The 27,183-nt window shown below is 44.1% G+C and overlaps 1 protein-coding gene across 1 annotated transcript in view; it reads left to right on the top strand.

The window, feature by feature from the left end:
• Positions 1-638: 638 nt before the first annotated feature.
• Positions 639-27,183, top strand: part of LOC142313118 (uncharacterized) — a 63,324-nt gene continuing 36,779 nt past the window's right edge. Inside the window, exons 1-4 of the mRNA XM_075352103.1 lie at positions 639-653; positions 685-784; positions 9,292-9,912; positions 16,198-16,202. Coding sequence (XP_075208218.1) covers positions 639-653; positions 685-784; positions 9,292-9,912; positions 16,198-16,202 — 741 coding nt within the window. The remainder of the gene's footprint in view (positions 654-684; positions 785-9,291; positions 9,913-16,197; positions 16,203-27,183) is intronic.

The raw sequence follows: 27,183 nt of genomic DNA, 5'->3' as shown, positions 1-27,183 counted from the left end.
TATGGACAGGGACAAGATGGCGGAGAGGATATTACACCTCACCCTAGAGATCCTCTTCCGGCTTACTGGAGAGGTGAGAGATTCTGATGACGTCACATTACATCATTCTTATCTATGGGAATAACAGATGGACAGAACTGGAGAGGTGAGGACTCTGGAAATGTCTGGAGTGAGATTTATTACTGTGTCTCTCCATAACCAGGATTACACAGTAGTGAAGAAGACCTCTAGTGAGCGCTGTCAGGCCCCTGTGTCTGAGGGATGGGGAAGACCCCTGAGCCCAATCACGGGGCCTCCACCTCACCCCCCGATACATGAGGACATCAATGACCAGAAGATCCTAGAACTCACCTACAAGATGATTGAGCTGCTGACTGGAGAGGTGACACTGCTGGGAATGCTGGGACATTATACAGTAACGCTATGAAGGGATCGGGGGTGACGGTATCATTGTATGTGTCAGGTTCCTATAAGGTGTCAGGATGTCACCGTCTATTTCTCCATGGAGGAGTGGGAGTATTTAGAAGGACACAAACATCTGTACAAGGACGTCATGATGGAGGATCCCCAGCCCCTCACATCACCAGGTAATAGACAGGACTAAATACACACGGCCTATAATTATCTGTATGTAAGGAATGAATTCAGTCCCTGTATGTGTCTCCTCCAGTTCTATCCAGTAAGAGGACAACACCAGAGAGATGTCCCCGTCCTCTTCTCCCACAGGACTGTAAACAAGAAGACCCCGATGTTCCTCAGGATGTGTTTCCTCCAGCTCTATCCTGTAAGAGATATCTACTCATGTACTTTCTGCACTAATTTTGTGTTTACATTTTTAGGTTTTCTGCTCTGGGTTTTTTCAGCTGTATTTTCTTTGCTTCTGCTTCTTCTGCTGTTTTGTTTCCAGTGTCTTCTCTATGGGAGACTTTTATGAGCATCCTGAATAGGGCTTGTGCAGAAAATATACCCTATGGGAACAAACATGCTAGAAATAGGAGGAAACCCCTATGGCTAAATAGAGCTGTAAGGGAAGCAATAAAAGAAAAACAGAAAGCCTTAAAAGAATTAAAGAGGGTAGGTAGTGATGAGGCATTATATAATTATAGAAAATTAAATAAAATATGTAAAAAGCAAATTAAGTTAGCTAAGTTTGAGACAGAGAGACTCATTGCGAGAGAAAGTAAAAATAATCCTAAAATATTCTTTAACTACATAAACAGTAAAAAACTGAAAAGCGATAGTGTTGGCCCCCTTAAAAATAGTCTTGGTGAAATGGTGGAAGGGGATGAGGGTAAAGCCAACCTGCTGAATGACTTTTTTTCTACGGTTTTTATACAAGAAAATGCCATGGCAGATGACATGACCAGTGATACCATAAATTCACCCTTGAATATTACCTGCTTAACCCAGCAGGAAGTACGCCGCCGCCTCGAAATCACTAAGGTTGACAAATCTCCGGGCCCGGATGGCATACACCCCAGAGTACTACAGGAATTGAGTTCTGTGATAGATAGACCATTATTTTTAATCTTCTCAGATTCCTTAATAACAGGGTCGGTACCGCAGGACTGGCGCATAGCAAATGTGGTGCCAATATTCAAAAAGGGGACAAAAACTGAGCCGGGAAATTATAGGCCGGTAAGTTTAACCTCTACGGTTGGTAAAATCCTTGAGGGTTTCTTGAGAGATGCTATACTGGAGTATCTCAAGAAAAATAACCTTATGACAGAGTATCAACATGGGTTTATGAGGGATCGATCCTGTCAAACTAATTTGATCAGCTTCTATGAAGAGGTAAGTTCAAGCCTGGACCAGGGAAATGCAGTGGATGTTGTGTATATGGACTTTTCAAAAGCTTTTGATACGGTGCCACACAAAAGGTTGGTACATAAAATGAGAATAATGGGGATAGGGGAAAATATGTGTAACTGGGTTAAAAACTGGCTAAGTGATAGGAAACAAAGGGTGGTTATTAATGGTACGTACTCGGACTGGGTCTCAGTTCATAGTGGGGTACCGCAGGGGTCAGTATTGGGCCCGCTTCTTTTCAACATATTTATAAATGACCTTGTTGGGGGCATGCGGAGTAGAATTTCAATATTTGCAGATGATACTAAACTCTGCAGGGTAATCAATACAGAGGAGGATAATTTTATATTACAGGGAGATTTATGTAAATTGGAGGATTGGGCTGAGAAGTGGCAATTGAAGTTTAATGTAGATAAATGTAAGGTCATGCACTTGGGTAGAGGAAATAACATTTATGATTATGTACTTAATTGTAGAACACTGGGTAAAACAGACACAGAAAAAGACTTGGGTGTATGGGTGGATGGTAAACTTCACTTTAGTGGACAGTGTCAGGCAACTGCTGCCAGGGCTAATAAAATAATGGGATGTATTAAAAGAGGTATAAGTGTTCATGAAAAAAATATAGTTCTACCTCTGTACAAGTCACTAGTGCGACCGCACTTAGAATACTGTGTACAATTCTGGTCACCGATATATAAGAAGGACATAGCTGAACTGGAGAGGGTGCAGAGAAGAGCCACCAAGATTATTAGAGGAATGGGTGGGCTGCAATACCAAGACAGGTTATTAAACTTGGGGTTATTTAGTTTGGAAAAACGAAGGCTTAGGGGGGATCTAATCACAATGTATAAATATATGAGGGGACAGTACAGAGACCTTTCCAAAGATCTTTTTACACCTAGGCCTGCGACTGGAACACGGGGGCATCCGCTACGTCTTGAGGAAAGAAGATTTAATCATAATCACAGACGAGGATTCTTTACTGTACGAGCAGTGAGACTATGGAACTCTCTGCCGCATGATGTTGTAATGAGTGATTCACTACTAACATTTAAGCAGAGCCTGGATGCCTTTCTTGAAAAATTTAATATTACCAGTTATGTATATTAGATTTTATGACAGGGTATTGATCCAGGGAACTAGTCTGATTGCCGGATGTGGAGTCAGGAAGGAAATTTTTTCCCCATTGGAACTTGTTTGCCACATTGGGGGGTTTTTTGCCTTCCTCTGGATCAACATGTTAGGCTACGGGTTGAACTAGATGGACTTAGAGTCTCCCTTCAACCTTAAAAACTATGATACTATGATACTATGATTATGAAGGCAACTCAAAGACCTGCAGAGTGTTCATGAATACCCTGTTTCCCTTAAAATAAGACCTACACCGAAAATAACATGATTTTATGGGATTTTTCGAGAATGCTTGAAATATAAGCCCTACTCCAAGAATAAGCCCTAGTTACAGTCAGGAGTTGGGAGGAATCAAATTGCTCAATTTCTGAGGAACCCCACTCTCTTATGGACTCCATCAGTTGTATTCTAAGGTTGATTGTTTAAGGACCTTTGATGATTTCAAAGTCATGTGACATGATGTAACCAAAGGTATCTTAATTGCAGGAGTCTAAATGAACTGAACAGGACACAGGCTGGCATGCCGGACTGGTATTAGGGGAAAGTGAGAGCAAACTGGACAATTTCACAGGGCCCCCATAATCCTAGTGGCCCCAGTGTTTATATGCCAATTATAGGACTGCTTAAGGACCTTTTTTACATCACATCATGTGACCAAAGGCTGGTGTGTGTGTGTGTGTGTGTGTGTTCATGCCAATTTTAACCAGCTTTGCCAAAATGGGCAGAACTTGGCCAGAACAAGGGTGTGATGCCACCGCTTCTCTAATTCATAACAAACTGCAATGTTTCCTATGCCAGAAATCTCACTCCAGTCCCTGACGTCATTTTTCAGTGCACATCACCGGTCTTGATGAATTTGAACCCTTATGCTTATCTGAACAGGCTGCAAGACCCTGCTACCTGCTTTGGTTACAAAGCCTAATGCGGGCTTTACACGAGACGATATATAATGCGATATGTCGTCGGGGTCACGGTTTTCGTGACGCACATCCGGCATAGCGCACTATGTTGTCTTGTGTGTCACTTCCGAGCGACGCAGTATCGCTCACAAATCGTGAGTCATGTACTCGTCGTTAACTTTCATAATATCGTTTATTTTCATGGGTGCAGGTTGTTCATCGTTTCTGTGGCATCACACGTTGCTCCGTGTGACACCACGGGAACAATGAACACAGCTTACCTGCGTCCTACGGCACCCGCCGGCTTAATGGAAGGAAGGAGGTGGGCGGGATGTTTACATCCCGCTCATCTCCACCCCTCCGCTTCTATTAGCCGGCTGCCGTGTGACGTCGCTATGACGCCGAACGTTCCTCCCACTTCAGGAAGTGGACATTCGTCGACCACAGTGAGGTCATCCGGAAGGTAAGTGCGTGTGACGGGGTTAAACGAGTTTGTGCGCCACGGGCAGCGATTTTCCCGTTACGCAAAAACGACGGGGGCGGGTACGATCGCTCGTGCTATCGCACGATAGTTCGACTCGTGTAAAGCAGGCTTTAGGATAGGCCATCAGCATTACAGTCTCAGACAAACCAGTTGAGTTTTCAACATCTGTCTTTATTTTATTTTCATCTTCGAAAAAAACCTCTTTGAAATTGTCTATGTTGTGGATCAATGTTTCAAGGAGATGTTTGCAGGTTTTGCCAACTGTCATGGCAGCGTCAGGATCTGTTGAAATGATAGACTCTGGTACTTTGCATGTTAATTTCTCTACTGTCTGTGAGCAGCGCAGGGAGACGCAGGCATCAAACCACAGGCTTGGGCAGGCTAGTAAGAGTTATTCTGTGCTGGGCTGCTTGTTAATGTCTGTGATCACATGCTGTAGAGGAGAAAGTATTGTTTGCTCCCGTTCTGTATATGCTGGCTGGACTATTTCATTAATGCCAGCTATAGTTTACCTATACTGACCTGGTGAGGTTTTGTGATCCAGATTTATGGGTGTTTTGTGCATTATTACTGTGAGCTGTTGTTGTGTTAACCCTTGTTGTCATTATTGTTGCTGCCTTCCTGCTCTTGCTTTTCTCCTTAGCCTCTCACTGTTTATTTTTGTGAATTTGCAATGATTCCCATCTGTCTTAGGCCCCCTTCACACGTCCGTGAAACACGTGCGTGTTTGTTCCGTTTCCGTATATACCGGAGACACGGACAAACATGCACCAATGTTAATCTATGATTGTGGTCACACGTGCGTTATTTCATTATGTCCGTGTGTGCGTGTCCGTGATCCGTATGTGTTTCCGTTTTGCACGGATGCATGTCCGTTATCTGCACGGAGCACGCACACGTGGACACAATGAAAGTCTATGGGTATGTGCAGACACGTTAGTAAACACGTATGCATCTACCTATAGTCCGTGTCCGTTTGGTGTTTTCTTTTCTAGCGATGTCGGCCATTCTTTCTATTTCTGTCTATGTCGGTCGATCTCCCTGAGTCCGTCGGTCTCTCTCTCTGTCTGTCTGTCCCTCTCTCACAGTCTGTCGGTCAGTTTCCCCCCTCTCTCATACTCACCGTTCCCCGATCCCCGGCGCTGCACGGCGTTCACACTGCTCCGGCGGCTTTTACTATTTTGAAAAAGCCGGCCGCTCATTAAACAATCTCGTATTCCCTGCTTTCCCCGCCCACCGGTGCCTATGATTGGTTGCAGTGAGACACGCCCCCACGCTGAGTGACAGGTGTCTCACTGCACCCAATCACAGCAGCCGGTGGCCGTGTCTATACTGTGCATTGAAATAAATAAATATATAATTAAAAAAAATGGCGTGCGGTCCCCCCCAATTTTAATGCCAGCCAGATAAAGCCATACAAATAAGAAAGCCGCGGAGACACCATCACGTGTTTCTCAACGCTGCCAGGAAACTAGCCAGGTCTTTCACCGGGAAGGAACAACCACGGGAAGGGCAGTCTCCAGTCAAGGAGACCACCTATACCAAACATGGTATCCATCCACAGACAGCCGTTTCGGGGTATTTGCCCCTCATCAGTGTGGAGTAGGAATCTGGCTAGTGGGGGCAATGCCTAGTAAAAGACTACTTAAGCAAGCATTGTTGACCTTAGGGAGATCAACATATCCACTGCGGAGACACCATCACGTGTTTCTCAACGCAGTGATTCTAGAGCAACGCCCCCTGGGAAGAATGCAAATAAGAAAGCCGCGGAGACACCATCACGTGTTTCTCAACGCTGCCAGGAAACTAGCCAGGTCTTTCACCGGGAAGGAACAACCACGGGAAGGGCAGTCTCCAGTCAAGGAGACCACCTATACCAAACATGGTATCCATCCACAGACAGCCGTTTCGGGGTATTTGCCCCTCATCAGTGTGGAGTAGGAATCTGGCTAGTGGGGGCAATGCCTAGTAAAAGACTACTTAAGCAAGCATTGTTGACCTTAGGGAGATCAACATATCCACTGCGGAGACACCATCACGTGTTTCTCAACGCAGTGATTCTAGAGCAACGCCCCCTGGGAAGAATGCAAATGGTGTGGATGGATACCATGTTTGGTATAGGTGGTCTCCTTGATTGGAGACTGCCCTTCCCGTGGTTGTTCCTTCCCGGTGAAAGACCTGGCTAGTTTCCTGGCAGCGTTGAGAAACACGTGATGGTGTCTCCGCGGCTTTCTTATTTGCATTCTTCCCAGGGGGCGTTGCTCTAGAATCACTGCGTTGAGAAACACGTGATGGTGTCTCCGCAGTGGATATGTTGATCTCCCTAAGGTCAACAATGCTTGCTTAGATAAAGCCATACGGCTGAAGGCTGGTATTCTCAGGATGGGGAGCCCCACGTTATGGGGAGCCCCCCAGCCTAACAATATCAGTCAGCAGCCGCCCAGAATTGCCGCATACATTAGATGCGACAGTTCTGGGACTGTACCCGGCTCTTCCCGATTTTCCTTGGTGCTTTGGCAAATCGGGGTAATAAGGAGTTAATGGCAGCCCATAGCTGCCACTAAATCCTAGATTAATCATGTCAGGTGTCTCCCCGAGATTCCTTTTATGATTAATCTGTAAGTTACAGTAAATAAACACACACACACCTGAAAAAATCCTTTATTAGAAATAAAAAAAACACTAACAAATTCCCTCGTCACCACTTTAATAAGCCAGAAAAAGCCCTCCATGTCCGGCATAATCCAGGATGGTCCAGCGTCGCTTCCAGCTCTGCTGCATGAAGGTGACAGAAGCTGCAGCAGACACCGCCGCTCCTGTCAGCTCCACGCAGCAACTGAGGTGAGTAGCGCGATCAGCTCAGCTGTCACTGAGGTTACCCGCTGTCACTGGATCCAGCGGTGGCCGCGGGTAACCTCAGTGACAGCACAGCTGATCGCGCAGCTGTCTTCATTTGCCGCGTGGAGCTGACAGGAGCGGCGGTGTCTTCTGCTGCTCCGGTCACCTTCATGCAGCAGAGCTGGAAGCGACGCTGGACCATTCTGGATTACGCCGGACATGGAGGGCTTTTTCGGGCTGATTAAATTGGTGAACCAGGGTATATGTTTGTGTTTTTTATTTCTAATAAAGGATTTTTTCTGGTGTGTGTTTATTTACTGTAACTTACAGATTAATCATGAAAGGTATCTCGTGGAGATGCCTGACATGATTAATCTAGGATTTAGTGGCAGCTATGGGCTGCCATTAACTTTTTATTACCCCGATTTGCCAAAGCACCAGGGCAAATCAGGAAGAGCCGGGTACAGTCCCAGAACTGTCGCATCTAATGTATGCGGCAATTCTGGGCGGCTGCTGACTGATATTGTTAGGGTGGGGGGCTCCCCATAACGTGGCGCTCCCCATCCTGAGAATACCAGCCTTCAGCCGTATGGCTTTATCTGGCTGGCATTAAAATTGGGGGGACCGCACGCCGTTTTTTTAAATTATTTATTTATTTCAATGCACAGTATAGACACGGCCACTGGCTGCTGTGATTGGCTGCAGTGAGACATCTGTTACTCAGCGTGGGGGCGTGTCTCACTGCAACCAATCATAGGCGCCGGTGGGCGGGGAAAGCAGGGAATACGAGATTGTTTAATGAGCGGCCGGCTTTTTCAAAATAGTAAAAGCCGCCACAGCAGTGTGAACGCCGTGCAGCGCCGCGCCGGTGATCGGGGATCGGTGAGTATGAGAGGGGGGGAAACTTCAGTCACTCGGGGGATTAGCGGTCACCGGTGAATCCTTCACAGGTGATCGCTAATCAGTACTCGACACAGACAGAGCCGCGGTATGAGGATGAAATTGGGTGAAGTTCACCCGAGTTCATTCTCATCGCGCAACTCTGTCTGCTGTCAGCCGACATTTATGAACGACATTGTGCATCACACACACGGACATTCCTCGTACACATACACGTTCATTCCACACGCACACACGGACATTCTACACACAAACACGGCTAGCATACGCAATTCACACAGATGCCACACGGACCATAAAAACGGACACAAAAACGGGACACGGACCCGAAAAACTACCCGTAACACACGTGCGTGTTTTTCACAGACGTGTGAAGGGGGCCTTAATCTGTATTTCCATCATAATCCTGCCCCTTCCTTCCCTTGGGGATTACAGATTAGATCTAGTCAGTAGACTAGTAATGCACGAGACTCCGGCATCTCCATCTTCAGGGGTAATCCAGAGGTTAGGAATAGCTTGGGGTCCCCTAGTGTGAGGGACAGTATAGGAGCCCCCTATCCCTCATTATCCTGCAGTCACATTGTGACAATCAATCAGATTATTTACTATAGCACATTCCAGAGAACTGGTGCTAGGAATGGGAGAGCCGAATTAACAAAGATGTAACTCTTAAGGCCGCTTTACACACAATGATATCGCTAGTGATCTCGTTAGCGACGTGACACTCCCAGATCGTTGCTACGATTTGCCGAGATCGCTCATAAGTCATTTTGTAACGGTCACTTGGTACCCATCTCACAAACAACGCTACATCGTTCAGCGAGATATTGTTTGATCAAGGCAGTCATGTGGATGTTGTTCGTCGTTGGCAGGGTGTCAAACGTAGCAATATGTCTGCTGCATTTCAAACGACGAACAGTATTTTGAAACTGAACGTCGTGTCAACGATCAACGATTTTCGCTATTTTTCAGATCGTTCAGAGTCGTACGTAGGTGTCACACGCAACGACGTCGTTAACGACGACGGAAGTGCGTCACGAAAACCGTGATCCCGACGACATATTGTCAGATAAATCGTAGCGTGTAAAGGGGCCTTTAGATCTCGATATTGGACAACAGATTCAGAATAATTTTTTCCCTAATTTAATTTCTGATGTTATGGTTTAAAAAAATTAAATGTACTTTCAAGATATCATTAAAAATTAATAACTTGGTGTTTATTTTTAGCAGATGACTGTATTGGGAGTTCAGATGGATCTCTAATATCTTCAGAATTTATAACAGATGATGAAAGTATCCCACATGATACATATGAAGAACATGTTGTTGTCCCAGATATACCTTCAGTCCTTCCTAGGAAATCTCTATCATCTGATCTTTTCAAACAAGTCCAAAATTCCGATTTATCACAGAATTGTAAGCAAAATAAAAGTTACAGAAGGGATGTTGAATACGAAACTGCTCCTACAAGGGAGAAACCATTTTCATGTTCAAAATGTGGGAAATGTTTTACCAGGAAATCAAATCTTAATATCCATGAAAAAACTCACACAGGGGAGAAGACCTTTTCATGTTCAGAGTGTGGGAAATGTTTTATTTGGAAATCAAATCTTGTTGTGCATCAAAGATCTCACACAGGTGAGAAGCCATTTTCATGTTCAGAGTGTGGGAAATGTTTTACCAGGAAATCACATCTTGTTGAGCATCAAAAATATCACACTGGGAAGAAGGCATTTTCATGTCAAGAATGTGGGAAATGTTTTATTCAGAAATCATACTTTGTTAGACATCAGAAACTTCACACAGGGGAGAAACCATTTTCATGTTCAGAGTGTGGGAAATGTTTTAGTTGGAAATCACATCTTGTTGAGCATCAAAGATCTCACACAGGAGACAAACCATTTTCATGTTCAGAATGTGGAAAATGTTTTATTCGGAAATCATGCTTTGTTAGACATCAGAAACTTCACACAGGGGAGAAACCATTTTCATGTTCAGAGTGTGGGAAATGTTTTAGTCGGAAATCAGAACTTGTTGAGCATCAAAGATCTCACACAGGAGAGAAGCATTTTTCATGTTCAGAATGTGGGAAATGTTTTATTCAGAAATCAGTTCTTGTTGTTCATCAAAGATCTCACACAGGGGAGAAGCCATTTTCATGTTCAGAATGTGGTAAATGTTTTACTCAGAAATCAGCTCTTGTTGTGCATCAAAGATCTCACACTGGGGAGAAGCCATTTTCATGTTCAGAATGTGGGAAATGTTTTATTGAGAAATCAGTTCTTGTTGTGCATCAAAGATCTCACACAGGGGTGAAGCCATTTTCATGTTCAGAATGTGAGAAATGTTTTATTCAGAAATCAGATCTTGTTGTGCATCAAAGATCTCACACAGGGGAGAAGCCATTTTCATGTTCAAAATGTGGGCAATGTTTTACTAGTAAATCACATTTTCTTAAACATCATAAAATTCACACAGGGGAGAAGCCATTTTCATGTTCAGAATGTGGGAAATGTTTTATTGAGAAATCAGTTCTTATTGTGCATCAAAGATGTCACACAGGGGAGAAGCCGTTTTCATGTTCAGAATGTGGGAAATATTTTATTCGGAAAGAACATCTAGTTAGGCATCAAAGATCTCACACAAGAGAGAAGCCATTTTCATGTTCAGAATGTGGGCAATGTTTTACTAGTAAATCAGGTCTTGTTAAACATGTGAAGATGCTGCACAGGGAAGGGAACCTTTTTCATGTTGTGAATAATTGAAATGTTTAACTGGTAAATCAAGTTTTGCCAACCATCAGAAAACCAACAGAGCGGACCAGCCATTCTTGCTTTCAGAATTTGCCAAATGGTTTTAAGACTAATCAGATCCTGTTGTCCGATCAGTCACACAGTAGAAGCCATCATGATGTACTATAATTCAAAGGGTTTTATAAAAAGATTGGCTACAATTGCTCAAGTAAGAATTTGTGAGGAAAAGAACCATTTTATTTCTTTTTAAACCTATTGTATTTTTTGGACCATAAGACACACCTAGGTTTTGAAGGAGAAATATAGGGAAAAAGATTGACACAAAAAATGTGGTCCTGAAGCACTGTTATGGGGGGGATCTGCTGCTGACACTGTTACTGGGATAAAATCCCCCAATTCTGTACTGATGTCACCCATTCTGGGCCCCTTCCAGGTACTGTTGATGTGTCTCTCATCCTCGTGTATATTGTATATCCATCCTGGTATATATGTTGCCCATCTTTATCCCATCCTGGTATATATGATCCCCATCCTGGTATATATGGTTCTTGTCCTAGTATATATGTCCCCTTTCTTGTATATATAGCCCTCATCTTGGGCCCATTCTGGTATATATTTCCCCATCACACTGCATACATAAGAAAAAAAATGATTATACTCCCCATCCCTCTGCTATCCCGGTGCACGGTGTTCTCTTCTGATGCTGGCAAGTGACTTCAGCATGTAAGCGGCGCAGCGCATGACATTACTGCCAGTAAGTGCCCCCAGTTACACGCAGACGTAAGTGTTACAGAATAGTCAGCCATAATATGCTGAGTAGCCATGTTGTATCTAACAGCCATCTTGGGAAGACTTGAGCAAACTAACTTTGCAGCTAATGAGCTGCACTGGCTAGAGTTCTCCCCCCAGAGAGGACATAGAGATGACATCAGTGTAATTAGGAAGTATAAGAAAAGGCCCAAAAAAGGTTAAATTGAATAGAAGAATACAATTGCGTCAGTTGATAGATGGTGATGTGTCGTCATGAATAGCAGGTGTATTGAATTGATAAAGAAATTAAGTTGTCAATAGAGTTGTCAGTGTGTGAAGAGTTATGTGATTAGAGGCGCCTTCAGGGATCAGAAATATCAGCAATGACGACACGGCTGAACTAGTGAAAAGTATCATGGAGGCCCATAGGAATCCAATAAGTTTTTACCGCAATGCTCTTAAATAATGTCATGATGTATCATTATATTCTTTGTTCTCCAACGTATACGCCTTTCTCTGCAGTATGAGCTTTCCTTTGTGTAACATGTATAAGAGCCCCACACGCCTTTCGGGGGACACTTCTTCATCTGTTGCTAATTCTGCTGTTCTGCAAGACACCTGCGTGTGTCATCCTGCCGCATAACCTGTCTTATCTGCTCTGTTGCTATCTCGGAATAAACTTCAGTCTTTGCTTGGAACGGATTGTCTACAACGTCTTCTTAGCTCTCGAGGGCTACGGACATTTTCTTTCAGTAAGCTGCCAGAATATTCACTGCTCCCCACAGCCGGAATTATGGGTTTTGGGAACAGTGAATATTCAATGTCTAATAGTAGACACACGTGATCGTCCAGTCATAGCAGTAAGCGGGCGGCTTCGTAATCATGTGTACCCGATATTAAAGAGAATGAATATTCACTGCTCCCCATGCTAATAATACCGCCTACTTCTTGGTTTGGGCTGGCTTCATTGCCTAGAATTGGGCGGGATTATGGTGTGAGGAGCAGTGAATATTCATTTTCTTTTTTAGCTGGCACACTGTTAGCCTTTTTGAGAGCCTTTAGGAACATTTGCGAAAGGTTTTGATACTGGATTATATTTAGATAATTCACTAATCTCAGGTTGCCCACTGCTTTATTTACTAAAAAGCACAGCCCCAGATTGGAGATAGGAACTCTGAAGTATATCACATTGTATATAATTGCATTTCAAAGCTTGTTGTTTTGTTAATAAATGCTTGTAAATATATATTCTTCATGCCTAGCTTTCTCTGTTGTCTAGATGTGATGATTTTGCCTCAGAACCTCTGGAGTTGGCGCAGACCTGTAGACATTTCACACCAAAATTGTGAGGGGAGAATTTAATCACACTATGCATCCTAGATATGTGGAAGTTATTAAGACGCTCTGGTCCCAAATTATCAAAGCTTTTATGCCAAAAAAAACCTGTCACAAGCACTTGGAAAGTTGTGCCAAGATTTGGCATTTTCACTCTAAAATTGGCAGAGCTTAGGTGTGACGGGGGCGTGATACCACAGCTCCTTTAAATCATAACGATCTGTGGTGTTCCCTATGCCAGAAATCTCACTCCAGTCCCTGAAGGGAGTAATATTTCTAGCATGGCACAAGGAGGCACCACGTGTACCTGAGCACACCGATGATAGATCGAGTGGTTAGGATACGTAATGAACCCGATCTCCGAATTTGAACACTGATTTTTTTTTTTTTACAAAGTCTATATTTGATACAAACATCAAACTTTACTACTCAGGTTCTCTAATCTCTGCCCACACAGTTTAGATTATGGGTGTAGAGAGACCAGAACTGAAAGGGGTCTATCTCTTGGTGAAGAGTAAGTAACATTTATGACACCTATGCTGGGGTTGTGAATTTAATGGATTCTGTCATTCTGTGTTTACCACTTAATTAAAAGTCAGAATAACATTAAGACAGTGTCACACTAGGTACGGGGAAGTACCAAGTGAACGGCAAAAGGGAAGGGAAACCTTATGACTAGAAAAGGGGGAGATAGTGCCTACTGCTGGGCCCTGGGTTCCCGCCCTAGATAGATTCTGCACCTATGCACCGAGATGAATATCTGACCCTAGGCTGAGCCTGATCTGGACCCTACGTAGATAGCAATTGGGATGAGCTCTTCGTCAACCCCACCAGGTACTAAAGGACACACAGAGATAATAAACAAGGAAAAACAACAAACAACGCATCTCTAAACGACTCAGTAAGAAGTTCAGTAAAGAACAGTAACAATCCTACTGATGCATGCAAGCCGCCTGCTTGCATTCAGAGCTTGTGAAGGAATTGAATATGACCAGCACAAGTCCAGGGAAAATGAGAGTATTTAAACCCAAGGAGAATTACAGATGAATAACAGCTGAAGGGAATGGGAGCTCTGCTGGATCTTAAGGGGAAAAGGATAAAAACCCAGCAGAGCAGATACCTAGTATCCTGAATACTGACAGCAGCAAAAATAGAAAGTTAGGGACCATTTTGCACAGCCAGACACTGTGGCTTTCTATAGTCGGACACCACAGGATTGTCTGTCACCCGTGACAGGCAGGGACTCTGATTCCAATGATGTGTCATATACTTGGCTGCTTGCTGTAGTTTTGATAAAAATCACAGTATTATCGTTAGAGGATTATCACTAGAGAACTAATAAACCTACAGCCATGTATCCTCCATCTCCATAAGCTGTGTATAACCCTGCTCTCACCTGATTGGCAGCTTTCTGCCTATGCTCATTGTACACAGCTGCCAATCAGTGGTGTGGGTGGGATTATACACAGAGCAGTATTTCGAGAACTGGTAGATCTTAAGCAGATAAAACTGATTTTTATCAAAACTTCAGCAAGCAGCCAAGTAAATGACACATCCCTAGAATCAGGGTCTCTGCTTATACAGGTCGATAGGACACACGTTACAGGTAGCTTTGTTCCTCTTAATCTATAAATCACATCCCAAAGCCATACGCTATTGTTATAAATTTAATCTGAAAAGTAGGCAGTGTTTATAAAAATATACAAAAAGATATTACAAAGGGAAACAAAAAAATACAGTATATACAATTGCATTAATTAAAAAAGAATAACAAAAGGGAAATTACTGAACCTGGGTCACAGAAATGACTTCTGATTTCTGGAGGGAAGGACTTCAATGGAACGTAGAGCAATCCTACACGGCAATGTTCCTTTCTTTCAATGAGGATCATAATTAACATTAGCTTTTTATTAACACAAGTTACACCCAAATACTTTCCCTCTGGTAACTCATAACAGGGATGGAATTAACATATCTATAGTATGTGTCTAAGTCTTAGAAAATTATGAGAGTCACAATTTTTACAACATTTTTGCACCTGGAGGTCCTAGGCGGGAGATATTACGTCATCTTTCCTATAACGATTTTATCTGTTCATAGATGGGAGACATTTCATAGATATTTTCATCTATGTGGCCCATATTCATTTGGCAGGACACCGGTCGTCACCCACTGATGCAGAACGATGCTTTTCATTCTCCACTTTATTATCACAAATTTGAAAATATGAATTTTCTCTCTTGATATCAACGCAGTTCATAAAACCTTACTTATTTTCTATAAGGGGAAACAAAAGATTTGAATTTATCTGCTTTTTCTGTTTAACTGCTGCTCTTATTTCTACTGGTTATAAATCTGTCCTTTTCTGCATTCTTGTGCATTCAAGTTGAGATGGGCCTAACATCTGCTAGAGGATTCTTTTTAGTTACTTGTTTCCAAAGGAGGGGGTTAGCTTCATAGGGGTCTTGTTGAGTCTTTATGGATTTTATAATTTCTATATTATACAAAACTACGTATTAATGTTTTTCCAAAATCGAGCTTTAATCCCCTTTAATGCCAGGGTCATTTTTTGGACACTTTTCTGGACTTCGTGCTTGAAGAGTTCAATAAAATCAGAAATTTTACTGTCATGATTCCCATATGACTCTGCTTGTGGAGAGGCATTGAATATGTTTGTTTTCCTGTTGTCTGCATTCTACCGGGGTTAGGTCCGATGGGAGGAGACTATTCTGTCGTGCCTTGTTTCTGGGGTCACGCTGCCTTATCTTGCAACTGTTTATCTTGGTACGACAGTGAATAGTTCCTGCTCTGCAGTGTGTGCTTCTGGTTCCTGTGAGTCTGTTCTGATCCTGCCCACTGCCTAGTACTCCTTTCCCTGACCTCCATCCTTCCTGTCTTGTCTTACCTCCCTGTCTCCCTAACCCGCTCTCTGCTTTGTTATCCCGTCTCCAGTCCCTCCTCTATACTAACTTGTCCTCTTGGTTTATGACCCTGGCTTGCTCTCTAATTACGGCTCTGCTCCCCTCCAGCTCCTGATGATACCTTCTGGCTTTCTGACCCTCAGCTCTCCCTTGACTCCGGTTCCGCTTATCCCTCTGTATCTACATTACTTCCCGGGACTCACTATCGGCTTGATCAACTATTCTATTGCATCCCTCAATGGATGCTAGTGACCTCTAGTGGACTTCTGCCTAACTTCACTTAGAAGCACTACATACTGCCTGAGTACCGGCTCCCCCTGGTAGTAGCATCACATTTACATTCCCATATACCCAAAATAACCTAAATAAAAAAGAAAAGGTCGCCCTAAAATCATTATGCAATGATTCAGATATAGGAACTATTAACTGACAAAGCAGGGATGACTATATAAGGAAGCTCAGAATATTCTCTCCAACCTCATACACTAAGGGATTACAACTATGGATCCTTTTTCTATAAGTAAAACAAAATTTGCTCTCTTCATAACAAAAGTTTTTGAGAAAGGAATCTTAAAGAGAATAATAATAATAATAATTTTATTCATTTATATAGCGCTATTATTTCCACAGCGCTTTACATACATTGGCAACACTGTCCCCATTGGGGCTCACAATGTAGAGTCCCTATCAGTATGTCTTTCGAGTGTGGGAGGAAACCAGAGTACCCGGAGGAAACCCACGTAAACACGGGGAGAACATACAAACTCCTTGCAGATGTTGTCCTTGGTGGGATTTGAACCCAGGACCCCAGCCAACATGACTTTGCTATATGAAGTAAAGGCAGTGCTATACTGGCAGTATCTTGCTGTATCCCAAGCAATGCCGAGGTTTCATCAACCAGTGCATCCTACATTTTAAGCTGTTGGGTCAATCGATTTCTTCAGACCAGTCCAGAGTGGCGTTTCTGATGTCGCACCTCGGTGGAGAGCCTCTTGCCTGGGTTTGTTCCCTGTGGGAAAGAAATGACCCAATTACTACTGACTTGTTGAAATTTCTGTAGTCCTTCCAGAGAGTTTTGGAGGAACCGGCTCTGGTCATCACGGCTGAGTCCTCTCTTCTGCATTTGTGTTAAGGAGTTCTGACTGTGGGTCAGTATGCAGTTCATTTCTGCGTCCTTGCTTCTGAATTAAGATGGAATGATCAAGGACTAACAGACACCTTTCGGGAAGGTGTCTCAGAGAGAACCAAGGATGTACTGGCTGGTCTTGAGGTACTCTTTGTTTCATTCAGCCATCGTTCAGCCATTTGGTAAATTCAAAAAAGTTATTTTTTTTCTCATTAATGTACACTCTGCACCCCATCTTGACTGAAAAAAAAAGAAATGTAGGAATTTTTCAACATTTTTTTAACAAGTAAAAATGAAATCACATGGTCATAAGTATTCAGACCCTTTGCTCAGACACTCATATTTAGTCACATGCTGTCCATTTCATTATGATCCTCCTTGAGATGGTTCTACTTCTTCATTGGAGTCCAGCTGTGTTCATTAAACTGATAGGACTTCATATGGAAAGGCACACACCTGTCTATATAAGACCTCACAGTGCATGTCAGACTGACAAGGAGCTCAGAGACAGAATTGTGGTAAAGCACAGCACTGGCCAAGCTTACAAAATAATTTCTGCAGTACTCAATGTTCCTAAGAGAACAGTGGCCTCCATAATCCTTAAATAGAAGAAGTTTGGGACCACCAGGACTCTTTCTAGACCTGGCTGTCCAGACAAACTGAGCAATCGTGGGAGAAGAGTCTTGGTGAGAGAGGTAAAGAAGAACTCCAAGATCATGGTGGCTGAGCTCCAGAGATGCAGTAGGAAGATGAGAGAAAGTTCCACAAAGTCAACTATCGCTGCAGACGTCCACCAGCCAAGCCTTTATGGCAGAGAGGCCCGACGGACACCTCTCCTCAGTGAAAGACATACGAAAGCACGCAATGAGTTTGCAAAAAAACACATCAAGGACTCCCAGACTATGAGAAATATGATTTTCTGGTCTGATGAGACGAAGATAAAACTTTTTGGTGATAATTCTAAGCGGTATGTGTGGAGAAAACCAGGCACTGCTCATCACCTGCCCAATACAATAGCCACAGTGAGACATGGTGGTGGCAGCATCATGCTATGGGGTGTTTTTCAGCTGTAGGAACTGGATGACTGGTTGCAATTGAAGGAAAGATGAGTGCGGCCAAGTACATAGATATCCTGGAAGAAAACGTCTTCCAGAGTGCTCTAGACCTCAGACTTGGCCGAAGGTTCACCTTCCAACAAGACAGATGCTTCAGAACAACTCTGTGACAATTCTTGACCAGCCCAGCCAGAGCCTTGACCTAAACCCAATTGAGCATCTCTGGAGAGACCTGAAAATGGCTGTCCACCAACGCTCACCATCCAACCTGACAGAACTGGAGAAGATCTGCAAGGAAGAATGGCAGTGGATCCCCAAATCCAGGTGTGAAAAACTTGTTGCATCATTCCCAAGAAGACTCATGGCTGTACTAGCTCAAAATGGTACTTCTACTCAATACTGAGCAAAGGGGCTGAATACTTATGACCATGTGATATTTCAGTTTTTATTGTTTAATAAATTTGCAAACATTTCTGCTTTTTTTCTGTCAAGATGGGGTGCACAGTGTACATCAATGAGGAAAAAAAAGAACTGTTTTGAATATATCATTGGCTGCAATGAAACAAAGAGTGAAAAAGGGGTCTGAATACTTTCCATACCCACTGTATTTAATCTGAAAAGTATGCAGTGTTTATAAAAATATACAACAGATATTATAAAGGGGAAAAAAACAATACAGCATATACAAATACATAAAATAAAAGGGAATAACAAAAGAAAATGACTGAACCTGGGATACAGAAATGGCTTCAGATTTTTGGAGGGAAGGATTCCAATGTAATGTAGAGCAATCCTACATGGGCAATGTTCCTTTCACTGAACGAGGATCATAATTGGCATTATTTTTTTATTAACACAAGTTACACCCACATACTTCCCCTCTGGTGACTCATAACAGGACTAGATTTCAGATAACTATAGGATGTATCTAAGTCTTAGAAAATTATGAGATTCCCAACTTTTACGATATGGTTTCTCCTGGATGTCTCAGGCAGGAGATATTACAGTCATGTTTCTTATCACGATTTTATCTGTTCATAGATAGGTGAAAATATCTATGCAATATCTCCTATCTGAACGATATCCATTGGGCGGGACCCAGGCTGTCACTCAATGATATGAAACAATGCTTTGCGTTCTCCACTTTAATACAAATTTGAAAACATGAGTTTCCTATCTATTATATTGATGCAGTTCATAAAACCATAATTCATATTTTCTATAAGGAGAAACAAAGGATTTTAATTTCTCTGTTATTTTTCTGTTCACCTGCTGCTCTTATCTCTACTGGTCATAAATCTGTCCTTTTCTGCATTCTTGTGCATTCAAGTTGAATATGGGGTCTTGTTGAGTCTTTGTGGATTTTATCATTTCTATATGACACAGGACTACATAGTGCTGTTTTTTCCAAAGTCAAGCTTTTATCCCTTGAAAGCCAAGATCATTCTTTGAACACTTTCCTCTACTTGGTGCTTGAAGAGTTCAATAAAATCAGAAATATTACACTCCCTTCTTCCCAAAGTAATCTAAATAAAAAAGCAACGGTTGCCCTAAAATCATTATGCAATGATTCAGATATAGTAACTCTATCAGCAGCGACAAGGGGGATGGAATAGTCATCCAAAACAGGGATAACTGTTACGGTCGACGAGGGGCGGCGGGTGGCTGGGAGTGGCCCCACTGGGCCGTACACTTGATTCCCCTGGAGGAGCTAACCTGTAAAGAAAAAAAAACTGGGACTGTCAGGCGCAGCCCCAGGGGGCCTAAATGCATGACTGCCAGGACCAGTGGAGGTCGGCTTTTTCGGACTGGATAACTCTCTCAATGTCTAGTGCTGATGTGTACGGATGTGGCAACACTAATGTGGAAACTCGGATTTGGTGGTACAGAGGTGGTAGCTCAGACGTGGCAGGCACAGAGGTGGTAGCTCCAATATGGCAGCCACAGAGGTGGCAGCTCAGATGTGGCAGCACAGAGATGGTAGCTCAGATGTGGCAGCACGGAGATGGTAGTTCAGACATTGCATCATGAAAATGTACAGAGATATCATGGAATAAAACCTCTTCCATAGGGCTCTTGACCTCAGACTTGACCAAAGGTTCAGCTTCCAACAAAACAATGATCCTAAGCATACAGCTAAAATAACAAAGGAGTGGCTTCAGAATAACTCTGTGACTATTCTTGACTGGCCCAGCCAGAGCCCTGACCTAAACCCAATTGAGCATCTCTGGAGAGACCTGAAAATGGCTGTCCACCAACGTTCACCATCCAATCTGACGGAACTGGAGAGGATCTGCAAGGAAGAATGGCCGAGGATCCCCAAATCCAGGTGAAAGAAATTTGTTGCATCATTCCCAAGAAGACTCATGGCTGTACTAGCTCAAAAGGGTGCTTCTACACAATATTGAGCAATGGGGCTGAATACTTATGACCATGTGATATTTCATGTTTTTGGTTTGTTTTTTTAAAGGGGTGGTTCACCCATTTTTTTTTATTTTCTGTAGAAGTTCTACTTACAATTCTAGGTATTTTCTCCATTGGCTTGTATTTCCATTTCTGGCACTGAGCGGCGCTATGCTGCACGCTCAGTGCCTGTCACATGACCCCCTGGAGCTGTGGCCGCCAGCATCCTCTGATGTCCCGGCATTTCCGGGCTCTCAAACTGGACGGGTACGTCAGAGGAGGCTGGCACCACTCAGATTGAGTGACAGGGCCGTGGGTGGTGACTACCGCACGTCACAGCTCAGCATCGAGGGGAGGATCCGGAGGACGTCACTGTGGAGCCGGCTAAGCGTCCTGCAGATGGTGAGGCACGGGGCGCCAGTGTGCAGTACAGGGGGGGGGTTCTTCAGCTGAATCCCCCCCTGCACGTAAGTATGTGATCACACTGTCTACCCGCCCGCTCTGCTGCGATGTCAGGAGAGCGGCCGGTGTCGGGCAGTGTGATCATCTGCTCCTCCCAGCAGCACTGCAGGATGCAGCAAGACACTGACAGGCATGTCACCGCTGTGCTCTGCCATCTGTCCTACTGCATGGGACCAACTGTCTGCACTCTGTCACCTGCACCACAAGTCACAGAGTGGAGACAGTTGGTGACAGAGCACCTCTGCCCCCCCCCTCTTCTTTCCCCACTCTCTTCTCTCCCCCCACTCTTCTCCCCCCTCTCTCTCATCTCCCCCCTTCTCTCTTTCTCTCTCTTCTCCCCCCTCTCTCTTCTCCCCCCTCTCTCTCTTCTCCCCCCCTCTCTCTCTTCTCCCCCCTCTCTCTTCTCCCCCCCTCGCTCTCTTCTCCCCCCCTCTCTCTTCTCCCCCCCTCTCTCTTCCCCCCCCCTCTCTTCTCCCCCCTCTCTCTCTTCTCCCCCCCTCTCTCTCTTCTCCCCCCTCTCTCTCTTCTCCCCCCCTCTCTCTCTTCTCCCCCTCTCTCTCTTCTGCCCCCCTCTCTCTTCTCCCCCCTCTCTCTTCTCCCCTCTCTCTCTTCTCCCCCCCTCTCTCTCCCCCCTCTCTCTCTTCTCCCCCTCTCTCTCTTCTCCCCCTCTCTCTCTTCTCCCCCTCTCTCTCTTCTCCCCCCTCTCTCTCTTCTCCCCCCCTCTCTCTCTTCTCCCCTCTCTCTCTTCTTCCCCCCTCTCTCCCCCCTCTCTCTCTCCCCCCCTCTGTCTCCCCCCTCTCTTCTCCCCCCTCTCTCTCTCCCCCCCTCTCTCTTCTCCCCCCCTCTCTCTTCTCCCCCCCTCTCTCTCTTCTCCCCCCCTCTCTCTCTTCTCCCCCCCTCTCTCTTCCCTGCCCGCTCGCTCTCTTCTCCCCCCCCGCTCGCTCTCTTCTTCCCCCCCCGCTCGCTCTTCTCCCCCCCCGCTCGCTCTCTTTCCCTCACCGCTCGCTCTCTTTCCCCCACCGCTCGCTCTCTTTTCCTCCCCCCGCTCGCTCTTTTTCCTTGCTCTCACCTGGCATGGTCAGTACAGAAATCTCTCCATCGTGGAGGGGTGAGAGGGAGTAATAAACATTGAGTCCCTACTGTGTCTGTGTATTTATTTCTAATAAAGTATTTTTCTCTGTGTGATGTCTTTTTTTTTTTTTTTTTTTAAACCCTTTGTTAGAGATTCTTAATGGCCAGGTTAAACTTGGCCTGACATTAAGAATCTCGGGCTTTATACCAGCTGGTAAAACATAGCTGGTATTAACCCCTTATTACCCAGCGTGCCACCTGCCACCAGGGCCACTGGAAGAGTTGGATACAGCGCCTGAAGATGGCGCTTCTATGAAAGCGCCATTTTCTGGGGCAGCTGTGGACTGCATTTCGCAGTGGGGGGCCCAGAAAGTTTGGGCACCCTGCACTGTGGATTCCAATCCCCAGCTGCCTAGTTGTACCTGGCTGGACTCAAAAATTTGGCGAAGCCCACATCATTTTTTTTTTTAATTATTTCATGAAATTCATGAAAAAAAAGGGCTTCTCTATATTTTTGGTTCCCAGCCGGGTACAACTAGGCAGCTGGGGCTTGGGGGCAGCCCGTAGCTGCCTGCTGTACCTGGCTAGCATACAAAAATATGGCGAAGCCCACGTCATTTTCTTAAAAATGTTTTCAGGGAAAAACCTTTATAAAAAAAAAAATGCTTCCCTGCATTTCTATTGCCAGTGAAAGTAACACCAAGCAGCGGGGGCTAGCAGCCAGTAGCTGCTTTGGTTACCGTTAGCAATAGAAAATGCAGCGGGAGCCCACAAACAATGTGATTTTTTTTGTTTTTTTATTTTTAATGAATTTTTTTTTAAAAAAAAAATCGGCATGGGCTTCGCCCATCGAGCACCAGAGCATTTTACTTCTCATTCATCCCAAGTAATCAGATGACTCCAGTGTCGGCCGATTACTTGTTCTGTGTCCCCCTGCATCCATCGCAGCGTGTACGGGCTGTGAGGTCAGCGGAGTGGAGACAGTGACATGCTCTGCTCTGACACATAGTGTGCTGCATGTCACTATCTTTCACCACTCTGGGACTTGTTGTGCAGGTGACCGGATGATACATGTCACTAACTGCCCCACTCTGAGACTTGTTCAGGTGAGAGTGTATACAGTTGGAACAATGCAGCAGAAGTCACAGAGTGGAGCAAGTTAGTGACATGTATCATCCGGTCACCTGCACAACAAGTGCCAGAGTGGATACAGTGACATGCAGCACACTATGTGTCAGAGCAGAGCATGTCACCAACTTGCTCTGCTCTGTCACCTGCGGTGCTGCATGTCACGTTTTTGCCGCGATTTGGTGCGTTTTTTGCTGCGTTTTTGCTCACTGCGTTTTTAATCAGTGCACAATGCCCTTAAAGATTGTTGATGAAAAAAAAAAAGGTCTGATGTCATTTCCTTATTCAAAATGTTCATTGTATGCAGGAGAGCAGACAGCAGCTGCAGTACAAGGCTCAGCATCCTCCATTCACTAGTGTATGCAGGAGAGCAGACAGCAGCTGCAGAACTACAAGGCTCAGCATCCTCCATCCAGGACTGTATGCAGTTTTTTACCCAAAAAGAAAAAAAAAATGACATGGGCTTCTCCATATTTTTGTATGCTAGCCGGGTACAGCAGGCAGGTACGGGCTGCCCCCAACCCCCAGCTGCCTATTTGTACCCGGCTGGGAACCAAAAATATAGAGAAGCCCTTTTTTTTTTATTTCATGAATTTCATGAAATAATTTTAAAAAAAAAAATGACGTAAGCTTCGCCTAATTTTGGTCTCCAGCCGGGTACAACTAGGCAGCTGGGGATTTGAATCCACAGTGAAGGGTGCCCAAGCTTTCTGGGCACCCCCACTGCGAATTGCAGTCCGCAGCCACCCCAGAAAATGGCGCTTTCATAGAAGCGCCATCTTCTGGCGCTGTATCCAACTCTTCCAGCTGCCCTGATGCCGGGTGGCTAGCTGGGTAATAATGGAGTTAGGGCTAGCTGTATATTATCAGCTAGCCCTAAGCCCGAAATTCATGGTGTCACGCCAATATTAGACATGGCCACCATGAATTTCTAGTAATGATAAAAAAAAAAACCGCAACACCCAGAAAAATATTTTTATTAGAAATAAAACACAACACAATTAGTGACTCCATCTTTATTGAAATAAACCCCCCTCTGCAGTAATCCTGGGTTAGAGTCCCGCGCCGTCCAATCAGGATCCAATATCATCTGATCGGTTTGCTGGAAGGCAAAGCGATCAGATGATGTGTCAGGTTAAACTACGTGAATCACATCACACATCAGCTGACTGTATAATTGGCTTTTATACAATGAGCTGATGCATCAGTAGAAAAATATAAATAAATAAATAAATACGTCTGTGCTGATTACCGGCAGCTCCTGCAGCAGAGTCTGATCCTGGCCCATCACTGCAGGAGCTGCCGGTAATCAGCTGATGAAGTCCCCTGACGGCAGGATCAGCTGATAGCCGGCCGCTGGCACCGCGAGAATCGATCAGCTGATGCGTCAGGTGACTGCATCAGGTGATCCACCGCCAGGTCCTGCAAGCTTCGTACGTGCCCCGGGGAGACTGCACACAGCCAGAGCGGCGGTACCGAGACAGGGGCTGGAAGCAGGCATGGCATCGGGACCCTGCAGACAGGTGAGTATGACATACACACACACACTCACACACACACTGTATATATACACACACTGTATATACGCACACACACTGTATATACACACACACTGTATATACGCGCACACATACACATACACATACACTGTATATACGCGCACACACACTTTCTTCCCCTGGCTGTGCAGAGCTGCTGCTGTCTCTGTGTGATTGATCTCAGTGCACATCCACTGGGAAGAGGCAGGGAGGAGGGTTTGGGTGGGAGCAGAGTGGGTGTATTAGACACAATGGGTGTGTTAGATAAGCTAGACACCGCCCTAGAGCCACAAAGAATTCTGGGACTTGTAGGAACTGAACACAGGAAGTCAGAGGAGAGATTAACCCCATCAGAGCTGGAGCCAGCAATGAGCATGTGCTGCTAGTGCACAATAAACGGTAATTTTGCTGAAAAAACATAATAGATGTGTTGAGGGGCACATATTAGCAAGATTTATCAGAAAAAAAAAATCAGTTTTGGTAACTGGACAACTTCTTTAAATTTGCAGAAATTTATACATTTCTGGTTTTTTTTCTGTCCAGATGGGGTGCAGAGTGTACATTAATGAGAAAAAAAGAACTTTCTTGAATTTACCAAATGGCTGCAATGAAACAAAGAGTGAAAAATGTAAAGGGGTCTGAAAACTTTCTGTACCCACTGTAAAACTAAATATGCTCTCCTCATAATAAAAGCTTCTGAGAAAGGAATCTTAAACAGAACCAACCAGCAGGATTTTCCTATATGAAGTAAAGGCAGAGATACTGGCACTAGGATGCTGTATTATTATACCTGATGTAGAAAGATGGGGCTGAAATATCTGTAATTAAAGTTGCAGAAATGCACTGGACTTTTAGTGACTTGTGCATTGAGAGTGGGCCTTTGTGGCTCCATCCTGCTCTGTTTACCCGCCCTGTCTGCTGTCCTGAAGGGGGAGTGCGGGGGAGAAAGGCCAGTGGGTGTCAAAAGAGTGATTATCAAAACCAAAACATTAAAACATCATGTCACGCCAGAGTGTAGAGAAGCTTAACGTGCAGCATAACACAAGGGTAACAACGGGAATGATAAAAAAGGAAGGCCCTAATGATAGGGAGACGTAACAGGTGACACCTCCTGCAACTCACCTGAGTCTGTACCCTACGCCCCCTAATGTCCCTATACCATACCTCCCAACTTTTCAAGAAAGGAAAGAGGGACAAAGTATGCGGCGCGTGCAGTGCGCCGCGGCAAATTTTGACCACGCCCCTAGCCACACCCCTAGCCACACCCATTTAGCAGTAAGGGTCATTCAGCAGATGCCCCGGACTGTTCATTCATATTCATAGCAGTCAGAATTTTTTTATATTTCTGTGTCACTATATGACATGTTGCTTATTTGTGCCTATCAATCCGTGTTCACACGTTGCATAAATTCTGTTTCTTTTTGTTTCTGTCTGCACCAAACTACACAATAACTATCTTCTCTGTTTTTTCCATTTTTGCTGCATTTTTTCTGCCTTTTCTCCATTATTTAATGCATTTTTGGTTCAGATGTGAATCTGCGTCTTTAAGTGTTTTTATTGTAGAGAAGCTTTTTCCTGCATTTTTTAAGCTCCACATAGAAACCTCCAGAGAAACCCCCCCCCCCCCCCGAAAACCGCAGAATTCAGCGGCGTCTTTTCATGGAATCACATCCACTTTACTTGGACAATTAAACACAGCAGAATAAATGTGCAAAGAAACAGCAGAAAAAAATGCAGCATTTACACTACATGTGAATATGGACTAATTGTCCAAGCAAAGTGGATGAGACATCATGAAATCTCTGCCCCTGGTGCGTGGAAAGGCGCCGCTGAACGGTGCGGATTTGGTGTTTCTTTCTTTATAAGCTTCAGGATTCACATCAGCAACAAACATGTATCAAATAAGGGGGACAATGTATAAAAAATACCGCAAACACGCAATAATCAGAGAACATTGTTATTGCACTCGTGGCGCGGACACCTGCAGAAAAAATGCAGCATTTACGCTATGTGTGAACACGGCCTCAGTGATCCATTTTTCTTACATTTTTTATAGGTTTTAATAAAGAAAAATAATATATTGCGCCTTTTTTTTCCCGCCATTTACCGATCCCCATAAATAATCTGATCGCTGTGTTGTTCAGGTCATTACGATTACAGGGACACCAAATATGTCCATGTTATTTGCTGATTTGTGATGTTTATTATTTTATAAAAAAGTGCAATCAAATTACATTATTCTATTTTTTTTATTATTTTTAGTAACTTTATTAGAAGGAAAAAAAATCCTCTTTTCCTCTTCCTCTAGAATACAGGACATAGAGATGCTGTTCTGTACAATGTAGCTGTGTCCTGTGTAATCTACTGTGTAAGAGGCTGCATTGTAGGTTCATTTATGTGAAATCCTCCCCCTGATGTCATCAATCCTAGTGGCTCAACAGCTAGAGCAGCTAGGAAAGCCAGGAGGTTGCTGGACACAAGTTTTGAACGTTGCTGGTTTGAATCCAAGGTGGTGAAGATAAAAAAAAAAAAATTGTATTTGTATTTTTTTCCTCATTTCTTTATAGTAGTTTTATG

Source organism: Anomaloglossus baeobatrachus, chromosome 5, assembly GCF_048569485.1.
Source record: "Anomaloglossus baeobatrachus isolate aAnoBae1 chromosome 5, aAnoBae1.hap1, whole genome shotgun sequence".
Taxonomy (NCBI): Eukaryota; Metazoa; Chordata; class Amphibia; order Anura; family Aromobatidae; genus Anomaloglossus; species Anomaloglossus baeobatrachus.
The sequence above is the reverse complement of the archived record's forward strand: the minus strand, read 5'-3'. Positions and strand labels throughout refer to the sequence as shown.